General features: G+C 41.0%; 1 protein-coding gene across 1 annotated transcript in view; it reads right to left on the reverse strand.

The window, feature by feature from the left end:
- The window catches only part of FANCD2 (Fanconi anemia complementation group D2), a 67,469-nt gene extending 50,411 nt beyond the window's left edge, over positions 1–17,058 (reverse strand). The window contains exons 1-7 of the mRNA XM_014451328.2: positions 16,880–17,058; positions 13,076–13,169; positions 11,199–11,339; positions 9,273–9,340; positions 9,001–9,104; positions 8,551–8,611; positions 2,363–2,415 (exon numbers count right to left, since the gene is read on the reverse strand). Coding sequence (XP_014306814.1) covers positions 2,363–2,415; positions 8,551–8,611; positions 9,001–9,104; positions 9,273–9,340; positions 11,199–11,339; positions 13,076–13,139 — 491 coding nt within the window. The 5' untranslated portion in view covers positions 13,140–13,169; positions 16,880–17,058. The remainder of the gene's footprint in view (positions 1–2,362; positions 2,416–8,550; positions 8,612–9,000; positions 9,105–9,272; positions 9,341–11,198; positions 11,340–13,075; positions 13,170–16,879) is intronic.
- Between the last annotated feature and the right edge of the window lie 81 nt (positions 17,059–17,139).

The raw sequence follows: 17,139 nt of genomic DNA on the forward strand, positions 1-17,139 counted from the left end.
GCAATTGGCGCCAGTAAGAGCTTTATATGTATTGTGCATGTGCAAGTCAACTTAGCCTTTTATAGATATGGAACAAACTTGCTTAATTAGACCTGCTTTCTGATTTAGCTAAACTTTTTCCAGCCCAGTGAAGCACCCCGACTTCTCTTCAGGTAATCATCTACACAGCAATACAGTGGGCCCTTGACTTACAAGTGTCCCGACTAACGAGTTTTTCGAGATATGAGCCATCTCTTGGCCGATTTTTTGCTTTGAGTTGCAAGCTAAAATTCAGGTTACGAGCCAGCTTCAGATACCCCACCTGTGAACGCCACAACATCAGCCCAGCACCACGTATCTCACTCGTTCATTTTTTGATTTGACATACAAGTAATTTGAGTTACGAGCTCCGTCACGAAACGAATTAAACTCGTAAGTCAAGGCCCCACTGTAAATATCAATACAAAGCAGATTATTATTGTAGATCATGCAGGGAGAACAAAGGGTAAAATATTTAAACTGCAGCAGTGTTTGACTATATTCTGCGCAGTGAGAAAACCTGAAGTCATTTTCATGGTCCACCATTTCTTACTTCTTTTCAGTCAGATGAAGTTCCTGAGCTTTCTAAATCTTCATTTTCTGGCTAATGAAAAGAAAATAGGATTCCACCGAGTCTCCTATCTACATATTCCAGGACTTCTGTGAGGATCAAATGAGATGAGGCATGGGAAAATGCTCCACAGACATTTGGTTAAAATGTAAAATGTTTCCACCTGGCTATAAAGCAAGTCATGTTTCTGGGCTGAAGCAACTGCAAGGAGGCTAGTCGCTAGGGAGAGGAAGCTGGGTGTTGCTATGTGTGATGTCATTATCCGGATGGGCACTTAGCATATTAGCCTTTTATATATATTTAGAAGATATAAATCCCTGAAGAAATACATATGAAGGAGAAAATAAAAATGACATCTAATCCTGTCATCCCAGAGTTGCCCACTATTGATATGCTTATGTATTATGTTTCTATGTTTGTGTATGTGTGGATGTATCTAAGAAAAAAACAAAAACAAAAAACATCCCTGGCTGGTGTGGCTCAGTTGGTTGAGCATTGTCCCATGCATTGAAAGGTTGCTGGTTCAATTACCTGTCAGGATATATGCCCAGGTTTCGGGTTCAATCCCCAGTGGAAGGTGGGGGTGGGAGGCAACCTATTGATGTTTCTCTCTCCCTCTCCCTTCCTCTCTCTAAAATCAGTAGACATATTTAAAAAAATACTAGGCTAAACTATAAATACTGATTTGTAACCTGACATTTTGCTAATTAATGCACAGTATTAAATAGTCCTCTTTATAATTTTTTAATGTCCACATGATATTCTGTGTGGATGTACCTAATTTACTTAACCAATCTCTTATAGTTGAAAATCTCAGTTATTTATAATTTCTTGTTATTTTAAACAGTAAATCTTATTACTACTTTCATTCACAAGTTTTATTTTAAGGTAAATTAGAAGACACGTTTGATCATGAAAGGGTGTGTAAAATCTAAGGTTTTGATACATACAATCTATTATCCTTCAGAATGACCGAACCAATTGATATGTTCATCAGCAATGTATGAGCTTGCCTGTGTATTATACTCAATAGGGAAGATCCTTTGAGAATGGAAAGTGTATTTACTGTTTTAAATTTGTGTCTTTGATTAAAGAAATTGAACATTTTAAAAAAGGTCTGATGCTCTTATGTTTCTTCTTTATGAACTGTCTGTTCATGACCTTTATCTACTTTTCTATTAGGCTGCTCATTTTTCTAAGTAAAAAAAAATTTTTTTAAATGTACACTATAAAATTGAAAAGGTAAAGAACAGTATTCAGGGAATATCTGACTCCAGCCAATTGGCTCCCTTCCTTGGAGATAACTACTATTACCAGTTTATTGTGTATTTTTCTGGCACTATTAGTCAAATAAATAGGTGGAAATTTTTTTTACTGATTTAAAAAAAAAATCCTCATGCAAGGATATGTTTTTCATTGATTCTAGAGAGACAGTAAGGGAGGATCGAGCGAGACATTGATGTGAGAGAGAACCATCGATCAGTTGCTTACTGTGGATTGAACCCAAAACCTGGGTTTGTGCCCTGACCAGGAACTGAACCCGAGACCCTTTGGTGCACAGGACAATGCTTCAACCACTTTGTGGTACCTGCCCAGACTAAGTAGGTGAAATTTCAAAGAAAGACAACCCAATAAATCTTAGTAATTAGTAAGAATATGGCATCATGATAAATATGACCTTCAAAGAAATCAATGATGTTTCAGAGTAATCTTTTCAGAGAGAAATTTAAGTACACCAGGGTAATTTAAGCATTCCAGAATAACTCTACTTACCTTTCAAAAAGAAATTCTGGCAACTTTTCAAATAAGGTTTTGATAATGGCAGGCTGAAAAAAAAAAAGACACAGGGAGTTAGGGAATGGTCTTGAAATACACAACAGAAATGTATAATTAGTCATAATTCTCTTGGAAGAACCCCTGCTATAATGAAATCCTACTTTTTTTAAATGAGCACTTTTTATTTATTTATTTATTTATTTATTTATTTATTTATTTATTTATAATGCTCACCTGCTCACCAAGGATATTTTTCCATTGGTTTTTAGGAAAAGTGGGAGAGAGAGAGGAAAAGACAGAGAGAAACATCGATGTGAGAGAAACACACCCATTGGTTGCCTCCTGCATGGGCCTGGGCTGGGGCAGAGCCTAAAACCAAGGTACTTGCCCTTGACCAGAATTGAACCTGGGATCTTTTGGTCCACAGGCTGATGCTCCCTTCTTCTGAGTCAAACCCGCTAGGGCTAAAATCCTCTTATTATTAGAATGTCCACATGAATATTGCCTGTATTTTGAATATAAGCTGTTGGAACACAAAGACTTATCAATAATTTATTTTCTGAAACACTGCAAAATATCTATCAAAGCAATATTAAAATAATCAGATAATAAAAAAGATCAGCCCTGGCCAGGTGGTTCAGTCGGTTGGAGCTGTTGTCCACACACCAAAAGGTTGCAGGCTTGATCCCCAGTTGGGGCATGTATGGAAGGAGAGGCAATGGATCAATCTTTATCTCTCTAAAATCAATTAAAACATATCCTCGGGTGAGGATTTAAAAGAAAAATTCATTACGTATGATGAACTCATGAAATGAAGACTTTAAAGTTTATCAAATAGGTTGCAAGATTTCTTTTCAGAGAAACAACAGGGCTTGGCTCTTAGATTTAAGCTAACTAAATTATAGTCAAGATTTCCAATGAAGCCCTAGCTGGGTAGCTCAGTTGGTTAGAGCATCATCCTGATATGCTAAGGTTGCAGTTTCAATCTCTGGTCAGGGCACATACAAGAATCAACCAGTGAATGCATAGAAAAGTGGAACAACAATTTGATGTCTCTCTCTTTCTCTCCCTCCTCCCCCAATTCCTCTTTCCCAAATCAATAAAAAATTTTAAAAAAGAAGAAAGATTTCCGGGAAAGGAAGATGGCGGCATAGGTAAACACCGGAGAATGCCGCCGCGGACAACCACTTCAAAAATACAACTAAAAGTCGGAGCGGACATCAACCAGAATCACGGGAAGGCTGGCTGAGGAGAGTCTCTTCAACTAGAAGCAAAAACAACAGCATTCCGACGCTCAGCGGAGGCGCAGTGTGGAAAATTTAAAGGTACGGCGGTGCGGTGGTGAGGGTGCGCGCGCAAAGCGGGCTGGCGGCTGAGGGCGCAATTGTCGTTTTCAATCAGGAGCGAGTCTCAGACTCTGGGCTACAGATCCGGGCGAGTCTCTAGGGACCCAAACTCAAACGGGAGAAGCGGGACTGTCTGGCTACGGCACCTCCGAGGTTTGCAGCAATTGCTGGGACAGAGAGGCAGAGACCCTGGGGACGGACTGAGAGCGGCCATAGCTGCTCCCTCCCCCCGCCCTGTTGAGCCCGCCCCGCCCAAACCCTGCGCACAGCCATTTGCCGATCGCCTCAGGCAAGGGCTGGACTAGCGCCTCCCCAGAGGACTGAAGTTTTCCCACAGCTGATTTCCACAGCCAGTCGGCCTGGTGGTCAAATCCCTCTAGTGTTAACTACAACAATTAAGGCTTGGCTAGAACAAGACTGCGCACAGAGACCACAAGGGGGTGCACCAAGAAAGCATAAAAGATGCGGAGACAAAAAAACATGACAGAAATGGAGGATATGGAGCTAAGAATCGCAATTTTGAGGGCTTGCCATAAATTTGTGCAGAGCCTCACGAAAACTAATGAGACCCTCGATGCTACGATAAAGAAATTAGAAAGTAAGCATACACGGACTGAAATAAAGAATATTATACCCAATAGCAGACCAGAGGAGCACAAGAATCAAACCAAAGATTCGACAAAAAACACCCAATTGGAAAAGCAAAATGAAAAAAGAATCCGAAAGTGTGAAGATAGTGTAAGGAGCCTCTGGGACAGCTTTAAGCGGACTAATATCAGAGTCATTGGAGTGCCAGAAGATGAGAGACAGCAAGATATTGAAAACCTATTTGAAGAAATAATGGCAGAAAACTTCCCCCACCTGGAGAAAGAAATGGACTTACAGGTCCAAGAAGCGCAGAGAACCCCAAACAAAAGGAATCCAAAGAGGACCACACCAAGACACATCATCATTAAAATGCCAAGAGCAAAAGACAAAGAGAAAATCTTAAAAGCAGCAAGAGAAAGAGGCTCAATTACCTACAAGGGAATACCCATACGACTGTCAGCTGATTTCTCAACAGAAACTTTGCAGGCCAGAAGGGAATGGCAAGAAATATTCAAAGTGCTGAATACCAAGAACCTACAACCAAGATTACTTTATCCAGCAAAGCTATCATTCAGAATTGAAGGTCAGATAAAGAGCTTCACAGATAAGGAAAAACTAAAGGAGTTCATCACCGCCAAACCAGTATTATATGAAATGCTGAAAGGTTTCCTTTAAGAAGAGGAAGAAGAAAAAGGTAAAGATACAAATTGTGAACAACAAATATGCATCTATCAACAAATGAATCTAAGAATCAAGTGAATAAATAACCTGATGTACAGAATGAACTGGTGACTATAATGAATCAGGGACATAGAAAGGGAATGGACTGACTATTCTTGGGGGAAAAGGGGTGTGGGAGATGCAGGAAGTGACTGGACAAAAATCATGAACCTATGGATGAACTCAGTGGGTGGGGAGTGAGGGTGGAGGATGGGTGGGAGCTGGAAGGAGGGGAGTTATGGGGGGAAAAAAGAGGAACAAATGTAATAATCTGAACAATAAAGATTTAAAAAAAAAAAAAAGAAAGATTTCCAATGAAAAGGAAAAGATAACAGTGGGAAAGAAAAATAGAAAAGATGGAAGATAGGATGGGAGGGAGACTTTTCATTGTATACATGGTTTTATAATTTGAGATGTTTAAACCATATCAATGTATTGTCTACTCAATAAATTAAACAATAAAGGGAATAATAGCCCAGCAAGAGATGAAGACCTGAAATTATGCAAGAGGATGAGGACTTACTTATTTATCCAGTAAAGACTTGACTTAACATTTTCTATGTCCTCACCCAGTTCTAGGCTCTGGGGATCAATAGTGAAGAAGACAACATCCCTGCCTTTAAAAAGCTTATAATAGAGATTAAAAATGGCGGCAGAGTAGGACCAAAGGTGGAGACCACATAGAGACTGGTAGGAGGGGTGGAGGAGCGAAAGGGCTGGCCAGGCACCCATAGATGGCAACTGAAGTCCCAGAGAGATATCTCAGCTGTGTGTGGGGTGGGGGGGGGGACCGGGGTGCCACTGAAAACTCTGGGATCTAATCCTGAAGCTGGGCTCCTCAGCAGAGAGCACAAAACTGAGGAGGGTACCCACACAATATCTAGCTGTGAAAAGCAGTGGGGTGCTGTCTGCCAGGGAGTGGCAGTTGAAAGTTTGGGCACCCTCTTAAAGGGCCAACACACAAAAATTCCCTGTGGAGCCATGCACCCTGTGCTCTGGCAAAGGGAGGGTAAAGTGGACTGGAGCTGTGAGAGCACAACCCAGGACTGGGGACTCAGGGGATAGAGCTCAGAAGGCAGACACCTCAAGTTTTCTGGGCTGAGTCATTCTCTCACACAGAAGACATCTTTCCCACATAGACATTTCCCTTGCCTGGGGGGAAGACACATCCTATTGGAAAACACCTTGCCCTGAAGCCACTTAAGAGACTAAAAGTAACAATTAGTCTGTAGGCATTAGCAACTTCCCCACCCTGTTGAAAAAACTCTTGCCACACCCAAGGACGATTGCCTGGAGGCAATTCAAGTTGAAATCCTATTAGTCTGTAGACTAGCAGTTCTCAACCTGTGGGGGTCAAACGACCCTTTCACAGGGGTCGCCTAAGACCATCGGAAAACACACATATAATTACATATTGTTTTTGTGATTAATCACTATGCTTTAATTATGTTCAATTTGTAACAATGAAATTGGAGGTCACAACATGAGGAACTGTATTAAAGGGTCGCGGCATTAGGAAGGTTGAGAACCACTGCTGTAGACAGAGGCCATCTCTGGAGGTTTTGAGTCTTTGCCTGATCCAATTAGTCAGAAATTGTCCTGCACTAGAGATTGAGAGGTATAGAGGATCTACCTAAAACATAGTCACAAACCCAAACAGACAACCAAAATGAGGAAACAAAGAAACAATCCCCAAATGAAAGAATTAGCAAATTCTCCAAAAGAGAAGGTAAATGAAGCAGAGATAAGAAATTTTTCTGAAACAGATTTCAGAGTAATGATGTTAAAAATGCTCAACAGTATGAAAAAAGATATAGTAACTATGAAAAAAGAACAGTGTGAGATAAAAAATGACATAACACAAATAAAGAACACACTGGAAGGAATACACAGCAGATTAGGGAAAACTGAGGATTGAATCAGTGAATTAGAAGACAGAGTTGAAAACATTACTCAATCAGAGAACCAAAAAGAAAAAACAATTGAAAAACAGGAGAACAGCTTAAGGGAGCTATGGGAAAATGTGAAACTTAACAATATTAGAATAGTAGGTGTGCCAGAAGAGGCAGAAAAGGAGAAAGGAATAGAGAAGGTGTTTTAAGAAATAATGGTAGAAAACTTCCCTAACCTGGTAAAGGAAAAAGTCACACAAGTTCAGGAGGCACAGAGAATCCCAAACAAGAAGAACCCAAACAGACCCACAAGCAGACACATCATAATTAAAATGCCAAAAATTAAAGACAAAGAGAGAATCTCAAAGGCAGCAAGAGCAAAGAAAACTGTTACCAACAAAGGAGTTCCCATAAGGCTGACACCTGATTTCGCATCAGAAACTCTACAGGCCAGAAGGGAATGGCATGAAGTACTCAAGATAATGGAAAACAAGGATCTGAGACAAAGATTACTCTATCTAGCAAGACTATAATTCAAAATAGTCAAATAAAGAGCTTCCCAGACAAAAAAAAGGCTAAAGGAGTTCATCACCACCAAGCCAGCATTACAAGAAATGCTAAAGGGATTGCTGAGAAGAAGAAACAGAGAGAGAAACCTAGCCACACAGAATTAAATGGCTATAAATAAGTACCTCTCAATAACCCTAAATGTAAATGGATTAAATGCTCCAATCAAAAGGTGTAGGGCAGATGAATGGGTACAAAAACATGACCCAACTATATGCTGTCTACAAGAGACCCACCTCAAACAAGAAACACATAGGATGAAAGTGAAGGGATGGAAAAAATTTTTCCATGGAAATGGAAAAGAAAAAAAAGCTGGAGTAGCAATACTCATATCCAACAAAATACTTTAAGAGCATCACGCTAAGCGAAATAAGCAAGTTGGAGAAAGATAAAATTATGATCTCACTCATTTGTGGAATATAATGAACAACATAAACTGATGAACAAAAATAGAGCCAGAGGGGGGAAAATATTCTAGAATATAATAGAAGTAATCCTGCTATTTGCAGATTTTTAGTATTTCCTACAACTTTTGTGATATCATACTATGTTAGTACAGTTTTGGTAATACTATTATACTTAAAATCCTTTTATTCTTGAAATATTAATGTTTATTGCATGTAATATTACAGTGAGATTATTTTTTTAAAAAAAATAAAGAGACCACATGATAAAAAAATAAAATAAAATAAAATAAATAAAGGAGAGGAAAGGGCAAAATTAATTTAATGAGCAAATTAAGAGCTAAATGGGAGATGAATGACACAGATATGAACACGGTAGAGATATAGAAGGGTACTCAGGGCACACCGGATGAAACTTTTCCAAATAGAAAACAGGCCAAAGGAATAAATGAGACTTTGAAATGTATTGGGTTAATCAGCTCAGTCTAAAGACAAAGACACTGCCCTACCAGATGCATTTCAGCAACAGGGCTATGGTAAACTGCTCCAAACCCAAACACTCCCATTAAGCTTACTCTACCCTGTGTGCTCCAACCACTTATGCTTGGGCATACACCACAGATCACATCCAACAATGTTAACAAAAAAAAAAAATGGCACAGTCTCACCTGTAATATGTCAATCCCCAGAAGCAATTTAATGAGGCTCTTAGAGTAAGATGTTCCCATGCTGTAAAAATAAATAAATTTGTTTTCTATTTTGTTTTCCTGTTTTAATATGCTTCTTATTCTTTCTCCACAAAATCGGTTAATTATATAAACTTTATGGAGAAACTAACCTGGTAGATAAGAAATTCAGAACATCAGAAGATGGCTCTTAAGCCAGGGAAAAGTAGAATTAAAATTTTATCAACACAAGTGAGAAACATTAGAGAAAACACTCTGGTTCTTAGTCTCATAATTATAAACTTAATAATTTACAAGTCAGGATAAAACTCTGAGGAAAAGAGAACGATAAATCAAAAGTGAAACTCCAAAAAATTGCATTTTGCACCCCTTTCCCCACCAGTTAGTGTAACAGACTAAATTTCAGCACTGTTCCATGCCTCCTCTCCACACCTGGCTTCCTCATTCTGCAGACGTTCACAAGACAAAAGACAGTTTCTGAAAATGTCTTGATCCTCAATGTAAGACTCCAGACCATTAACAAATTCTTCTATTATCTTAATGAAATAAAAAAAAAAAAAAACAGAGTAAGATTTTCAGTTTAACATTTGTTGTGGGTTAGCTAAAAATCATTCTAGCACATTCAACTTTATGCCAATGCCTTCAAATTTTCAATTCCAGAGTACTGCTAGCAGAAGTAAAAGTACAAGGGAGAAAATACATACTTTGGGATAAGAAGGATGTTTCCTCAGAGTCTGAAAGAGCTTTCTTTGGAAAACGATTTGATCCACAGCTACAAAAAAAGAATAGCTGGTCACCAGAGTCTTTAACCTCTCCTACCAGAGTTTACTTTCCTCAAGACCTAAGTTTCCTATCTGATGAAATGAATAAAGATATTTACAACCTAGCCCTGACCAGATGGCTCAGTTGGTTGGAGTGTTCTCCCATACACCAAAAAGTGTGCAGGTTAGATCCCCAGTCAAGGTGCATATGGGAGGCAACTGATTGATGCTTCCCTATCTAAAAAATCAATCTATCTATATAAAACCCTAATATGCAAATAGACCAAACAGTGGAACAACCAAACAACCAGTCGTATGTCATCCGCTGACCACCAGGGGGTGTGTGCGTAACATGGTGGGTGTCTGCAGCAGGCAGCAGAGAGCAGAACATGGCGGGCATTGGCCACAGCGGGATGGTGGAACAAGTGAGCAGGGGCGCCAGACTAAGGCGGGGTGCAGATCACTGTCATTGGGGTCTTTGGTGGTTACTGAAAATTCTTTGCTCCTGCGCACCAAGGTCCCGCTGGGCACTCACACCTGTTGCCAGAGCCTGCATCTGCTGCTGGTGCCGGCCCCACTCATTCCCGCAGCTGGTGCCCAGCACCCTCCCAATTGCTCGGTGCTGTCAGTGGGTGCGAGCAGTGGCTTTGGCCCCAATCGCCCCTCAGGGCTTCTTCACCTCCTCCTGCTCCTGCTCCCCAGGGGCGATCAGGGCCAGCAGCCACCTTTCGCACCTGCTGCCAGCAATGGTCCGCTCACACCCACTGCTGGCGCCAGAGCCTTCACTCTTTTTATTATCCTCATCTAAGCATATGTTTTTACTAGGGGCCAGTGGCTGAGCATCAACCTATGAACTAGGAAGTACCAGCTCAATTTCTGCTCAGAGCACATGCCTGGGTTGTGGGCTTGACCCCCAGTATGGGGCAAGCGGGAGGCAGCTGATCAATGATTTTCTCTCATCATTGATTGTTTCTCTCTCTCTCTCTCCCTTAAAAAAAAAAAAAGAAAAGAAAAAGAAAAAGATATTTACAACCTAATTCAAAGCCAAATCTTCTAAACCCACAGTAAAACAAAGGCAGCTTTGACAGAGGATAGCTACTAAGTGTTCTAAAAATGACATGCTGTAACCTCAGCAGGATGAAATAATCTATGCCCCAAAAGCAAGCCCTTACATGCTTATATGGATATTAGAGGCAAATTCGTGCACTCGCCTGTGTCCTCTCGCAGTCCAGGAGCCCTTGGGGGATGTCCAACTGATGGTCAATTTGCATATTAGCCTTTTACTATATAGTATATAAATTTTCTTCTAAAATTATTGTGACACAGATATAATTTTTCTAAGGGTATTAATTTATTTTTTTCATAAGAAAACACAAAGTAATGCTATTATATAACAGTTTTCTAAAAAAGGGGGCAGGGGGTCAGAAGTACTGCTGGCGCAGTTTTACTTAACATGTATTTATCTGCCGAAGCCGGTTTGGCTCAGTGGATAGAGCGTCGGCCTGCGGACTGAAGGGTCCCGGGTTCGATTCTGGTCAAGGGCATGTGCCTGGGTTGCGGGCACATCCCCAGTGGGAGATGTGCAGGAGGCAGCTGATCGATGTTTCTCTCTCATCGATGTTTCTAGCTCTCTATCTCTCTCCCTTCCTCTCTGTGAAAAATCAATAAAATATATTTAAAAAACAAAAAAACAAAAAAAAACATGTATTTATCAGTACCAAAGACTATAATAATATTCTCTAAAAAGCAATTTCAATTTTATCTTTGTCTCAAGATGAATGGTGCTCCCATTTCTAATCTTCATTCCTTTCTATTTAGAAAACCCATGATTCACTCTACCCAGAGAAAAGAGTTAGATTAAAATATCACCTAGCTGATTCTGACTCTCTCCTGTTTTAAGAATAATTCCTGATGTCTTAAGAAGCTTTATAAATGCACTGTCATTTTCTTCAACTTCATAATAAACATGTGTTTTCTTTGTCTTTTTGGAGAGTGGTTGCTTTCTGGCATCTGAAAATAGACACAATTTTCAAGATTGTGAAAAAAAATTAAGAATGTGACAAATAGTAAAACAAAGATAAAACTGTAAACCCTACAATAATAACCCTAAGAGGAAAGTTGATAGGTTCCTGAAGAATTATATTAAAACTGACAGTATAGTAAAATTTTATTTCTAACAATGGTTCAATAGTGGCTTCCAAACAAACAGAATAATCAATAAACATAATTGTTTTCATCTACTGAGTTTTCATTAGAATAATTCAAAATGTGCCATTTCTAACAATAACCATGGAAATGTTTCCACCCAAATTCTAAAGTAGTCAGGGTCTCTCAAGCTGATGTCTGCAAACCATTGCTCTAGAACCACTGGAAACCTTATTAAAAGCATATTCACATCCCAGAGTTTATGAAATAAAAATTTTGGGAATGGGGCCTGGGAATCTGAATTTTTAATAAGTTCTCTAGGTAATAATCCTGATGCACACCAAAGTTTGAGAACCAATTATCTTTATCTAGCTGCACGGGTAGAAGACTGGGGCAGATTCTCCTGCATCATATCTTTGAATACAAAGACCAGACTGGTTCCATCCCAAGGCTCTCAACCCATAAGAAGTAATAAAACATAATTAACAAACAAAACAAATAGGTTCTTGATGTTAAACATGATTACATACCTACTCTTCTCCCCTGATACAAGTTAGAATCGCCGTAATAGGGTAGTTGAGTGTAATAATGGGAAAAACTATCAACTTCTTATCGGAACTCTTGGGCCTCTGTCAATCATATTCTCACATGCACATAGTCTATTTCTTTGCCTCTGGTATGCTTTCTTTGATATGATGCCTTTCTTTATATATCACTATCAGAGCACTTATCTAGGCCATAACTTTTTTAAGGCATGAGACCATAAGTTTTTCTTAAGGGTTGGGATTATATTGTATCTTTGTATCCCAGCACCTAGATAATGTATAATAGGTAAGCTCTATAATACTAACTCCTCTTATAGATGTGGAGACTGATACTCAAGAGACTGTAGGCATGCCCAAAGTCATACATGGAATCAGAGGCAGAAACTCAATCTCAAATCTCCTGATATAGATTCTGTGTGCTCTATCCATTAAGCCTTGATGACTCCCAGCATTTGAAAATAGGAACATCATATCTCTAAGTGCCTCACATGTTTTTTTATTTTATTAATTTTATTGGGGTGACTGGTTAATAAGAGTATATAAGTTTCTAATGTACAATTCTATAAAACATCCTCTGTATATTGCATTGTGCGCTCACCATCCAGTGAAGTCTCCTTCCATCACCATATATTTGATCCCTTTTACCCTCTTCAACCTATCCCCATCCTTATTTTCCCCTTTGATAGCCACCATACTGTTGTCTATGAGTTTTTGTTTGTTTTGTTTCTTTATTTGTTGCTTTCTGTTTTATATCCCACACGACTAAAATCATATGGTTCTTATGCTTTCAATATGACTTATTTCACTTAGCATACTCTCAAAATTCATTCAAGTTGTCACAAATGCAGTACCTTATCTTTTCTTATGGCTCTGTAGAAAGGAATGAAGATTAGAAATGGGAACACCATCCAACCTACAGTTCTCTGACAGTCAAGATTCCATTATGATTGGATAAAGATGTGGTATAAGGGAAAAGTATTCAGCCATAAGAAAAGATGAAATACTGCTACACACATTTGCTATAGGAAATAAAGCAACAAATGAGTAGATACTTACTAGAGGCATTTTCTGTCAGGGTCTCTTTATCCTCAGATTTTGATAGTCGTCTTTTGGAAGCCATGTTGACCAATTTTCTGCAGTTAAATATTTTCTACAGCAAAATCAGAGAACAGAAGTGACCCTCTCAAAGCTAGATAAATTGAGAGGTTAAAGCTATAGCTCAAAGAAAACCACTCTATTCAAAACTGAAGTGGTTCCAGTGTTTACACTAATGCTATCTAAATCCAGGTGTTGAGAAAATTTCAACCCCTCTATCTGGTCAATACTTTCTTGCTTTCAAGACTTGTTTACCCAGTTGCCTTTTTAGCCAGACCACTTCCCTCTTTTTTAAATCCTTACCAGAGGACACGTTTTTATTGATTTTTAGAGAGAAATATCAATGTGAGAAACATCAATTGGTTGCCTCCCATATGCACCCCGACCGGGAATCAAATCCAAAACCTAAGTATGTGCCCTGACTTGGAATCAAACCTGAAACCTTTTGGTGTACAAGATAACGCTCCAGCTAACTGAGGCACCTGGTCAGGGCCAGACCACTTCCCTCTTTTATTTTATTAATTTTATTGGGTGACTGGTTAATAAGAGTATATGTTTCTAATGTACAATTCTATAAAACATCCTTCTTGCTGAAGGACAAACCCACAGTTCTCTGACAGTCAAGATCCTTCATCTTCTAGCCCCAAACTATACCTCTCCAATAATTTAATAATCCAACACTACACATTAGGGACTGTGCTAGGTGCTGGGGTTACAATTATGAACCAGACATGATGCCTGACCTCTGGAAGTTTATAGTATAGTAATGAATAGTCTTAATGTAATTATTTAACTACACTCATGCCCTGCACAAGGATGTTTCAGATGACAGACCACATATACCACAGTGGTCCCAGAAGATTATAATAGAGCTGAAAAATTCCTATTACCTGGTACCATAAAAGCTGTTGTAATGTCATAGCGTAACACATTATTCACACATTTGTAGTGATGTTAGTATAAACAAACCTACTATGCTGCCAGTTATAGAAAAGTATAGTGCACACAATTATGTACAGTATATAATAGTTGATAATGGTAATAAGCAGCTATGTTAGTGGTTTATATATTTATTATACTATAATTTTTATCATTACTTAGAACAGGGGTCCTCAAACTTTTTAAACAGGGGGCCAGTTCACTGTCCCTCAGACCGTTGGAGGACCGGACCAAAGTTTAAAAAAAAACTATGAACAAATTCCTATACACACTGCACCTATCTTATTTTGAAGTAAAAAAACAAAATGGGAACAAATACAATATTTGTATTTGCATGTGGCCCGCGGGCCGTAGTTTGAGGACCCCTTAGGGTATACTATTTCTACTTATTTAAAATAAGATTTGCTATAAAACAGCTGTGTACACAGCAGCAGCCTCATACATCTGTTTACCGCTTGATGACATCATTTTCACTTGTGCTTGATTTAATCTTGTGTTGTGTTGCATAGTAACATGCAATATAGGCTTGTAGCCTAGAAGCAAGAGGCTATAGCATATAGCCTAGATGTGCGGTAGGCTACTAGTGTACCATCTAGGTTTGTGTTACGTACACTCTATGATGTTTGCACAATGATGAAATTGCCTACGGATGCAACTCTTGGAATATGGCCCCATGATTAATCAACACATGACTATGCAGTTTTGTACTATAAAAGAAAAGCACAGGCTGCTATGAGGAAATTTAGTCTAGTTAGGGTGGCGGTGATGAAGAAAAGTAGCGACGTAGCGACAAATTTCTCAGGGATAATCTTTTTGAGAAAGTGACTTTAAGCAGGGATCTGAGGGTTGAAATAGGAATTAGTAAAAGCGATACAAGAGTAGTCCAGGCAGAGAAAAACTCCACAGTGAAACAGGAAGGAGCTTGTAGAATTATAAATGAGACTGCAGAAATAGGGGAGGGCCTGAAACACAGGGTCTTCTAGCCTATCACGTAAACCAGAAAAGTGTTCTTCTCACCCCAAATGCTCTTATTTGCCTGGAAACTACTATTCTGCCTGGAAACTACTATTCATCCTTAAAGACTTAATTAAATGTCATCTTCCTTGAAAAATGTTCCTGGCTCAGTGGTTGAGTATCAACCTATGAGCCAGGAGGTCAGGATTCGATTATCGGTCAGGGCACATGCCCTGGTTGCAGGTTCGATCCTCAGTGTGGGGCGTGCAGGAGGCAGTCAATCAACGATTCTCTCTCATCATTGATGTTCCTATCTCTCTATCCTTCTCCCTCTCTGAAATCAATAAAAATAAGAAATTAAGAACAAACGTTCCTCTTGCCCTGGCTGGGTGACGGTTGGAGTGTCCTCCCATACACCAAAAGGTTGCCAGTTGGATTCCCAGTCAGGGCACATACCTAGGTTGTGGTTCGATCTTCTGTCAGGGTGTATACAGGAGGCAACCGACTGATGTTTCTCTCTAAAAGTCAATGAAAACATGTTCTCGGGAGAGGATTAAGAAAAAAAGAAAAGCCCTGACCGGTTTGGCTGAATGGATAGAGCGTCGGCCTGCGGACTGAAGGGTCCCGGGTTCGATTCCGGTCAAGGGCATGTACTTTGGTTGCGGGCACATCCCCAGTGGGGGGTGTGCAGGAGGCAGCTGATCAATGTTTCTCTCTCATCGATGTTTCTGACTCTCTATCCCTCCCTCTCTGTAAAAAAACCAATAAAATATATATTTTTTAATGTTTTTTTTTTTTAAAAAAGAAAATGTTCCTCCTATCCTCAAGAAAGTTTGCTACTCGCTTTCTTGCTCCACTGAGGTACCTAGGAGCCCTTTCCACATCATACTAAACTGCAAATCTCCTTGAAAGCAGGAACCCAGTGTCACTTATTTCAGTATCCCCAGGACCCAGCACAATAACTGGTATAAAAAATTTTTTCTGAAAACTTTTTTTTTTCCTGAGCCCCAACAGCGTGGCTCAGTGGGTGAGCGTCAGCCTGTGAACAAGGAGGTCACTGTTGGATTCCCGACCAGGGCACACGCTGGGGTTGCAGACTCAACTCCAGTAGGGGGCGTGCAGGGGCAGCGATTAATGAATCCCTCTCACCACTGATGTTCCTGCGTCTCTCCTTCCCTCCGAAATCAATAAAATATATATTTTTTAAATGTTTTTCTCCCCTACCCAGTTTGGCTTAGTGGACAGAGCGTTGGCCTGCGGACTAAAGGGTCCCAGGTTCCACTGGGGTCACCCGCCATTTTGCAGGCAGAAACACTAAAGCCAGTCAGAACCCGCTGACTTCGGGGCCCGCCCTTAACCGTATTCCACCTCCTGGTTTACAGAGAAGCCTAGAAGATGGGAAGATGGGGCCGGCTGCCGGGCCCAGGCCATTCGAGTAGGGGTTGGGGATAAAAGTCCTTCTCATTAGAGTTCTCTGGGTTTAATGTCCACAGGGAGGCCACTGACGAACGGTGTCCGGACCTCCTCCTCCAAGGTGCCGCCAGAGCCCGAGCCCGTGCCGGTGCCGGTGCTGTGCTCGTCGTCCGGCTTCAGGTTGCTCATGGTGCGGGGGGTGGGAGGGGTGACGAGAGGAAGGGAACGCGGAGGGCGAGAGCGGCGCCGGCCCGGCGAGGAGGTGGGAGGGGGCGCGGTGAGCGTTGCGCTTCCGGGGGTGCTGGTGCGGGGCGGGGTGGCGGTGGGGGGCGCGCGGGGCGGTGAGAGGGGCGGCCGCCGCGTCGGGCCGGGGTCACATCAAGTTTGGCGGGTGCGGCGGGGGAGGCACTGCGAACCGGAGCCCTTTTTTTTTGTCATTTTAACGACGCAGGGAGGTACCTGAGGGTCTAGCCCACAGCAGGGCGGGAGAGAAAGCCAAGATAGGGCGCGGAACCCCGGAGGGAAAGGCCGAGCTTGGCCGGGGCCTACAGACCAGGCCGCAGGAGAGCGAAGCCTCGAGAAACGACGACCGCAGCTCCAAACACCCGCCGACTGGCCGGCGCCGCCTCTCGTTTAAGACTTTCCCGCCCGGAGCGACACCGCCCCCTTGACGTCACCGAAGCGCGCCGCGCCGTGACTTCAGGTTTCCGCGCCGGAAG

The sequence above is a fragment of the Myotis lucifugus genome, unplaced genomic scaffold (assembly GCF_000147115.1).
Source record: "Myotis lucifugus unplaced genomic scaffold, Myoluc2.0 scaffold_8, whole genome shotgun sequence".
NCBI classification, from domain to species: Eukaryota; Metazoa; Chordata; class Mammalia; order Chiroptera; family Vespertilionidae; genus Myotis; species Myotis lucifugus.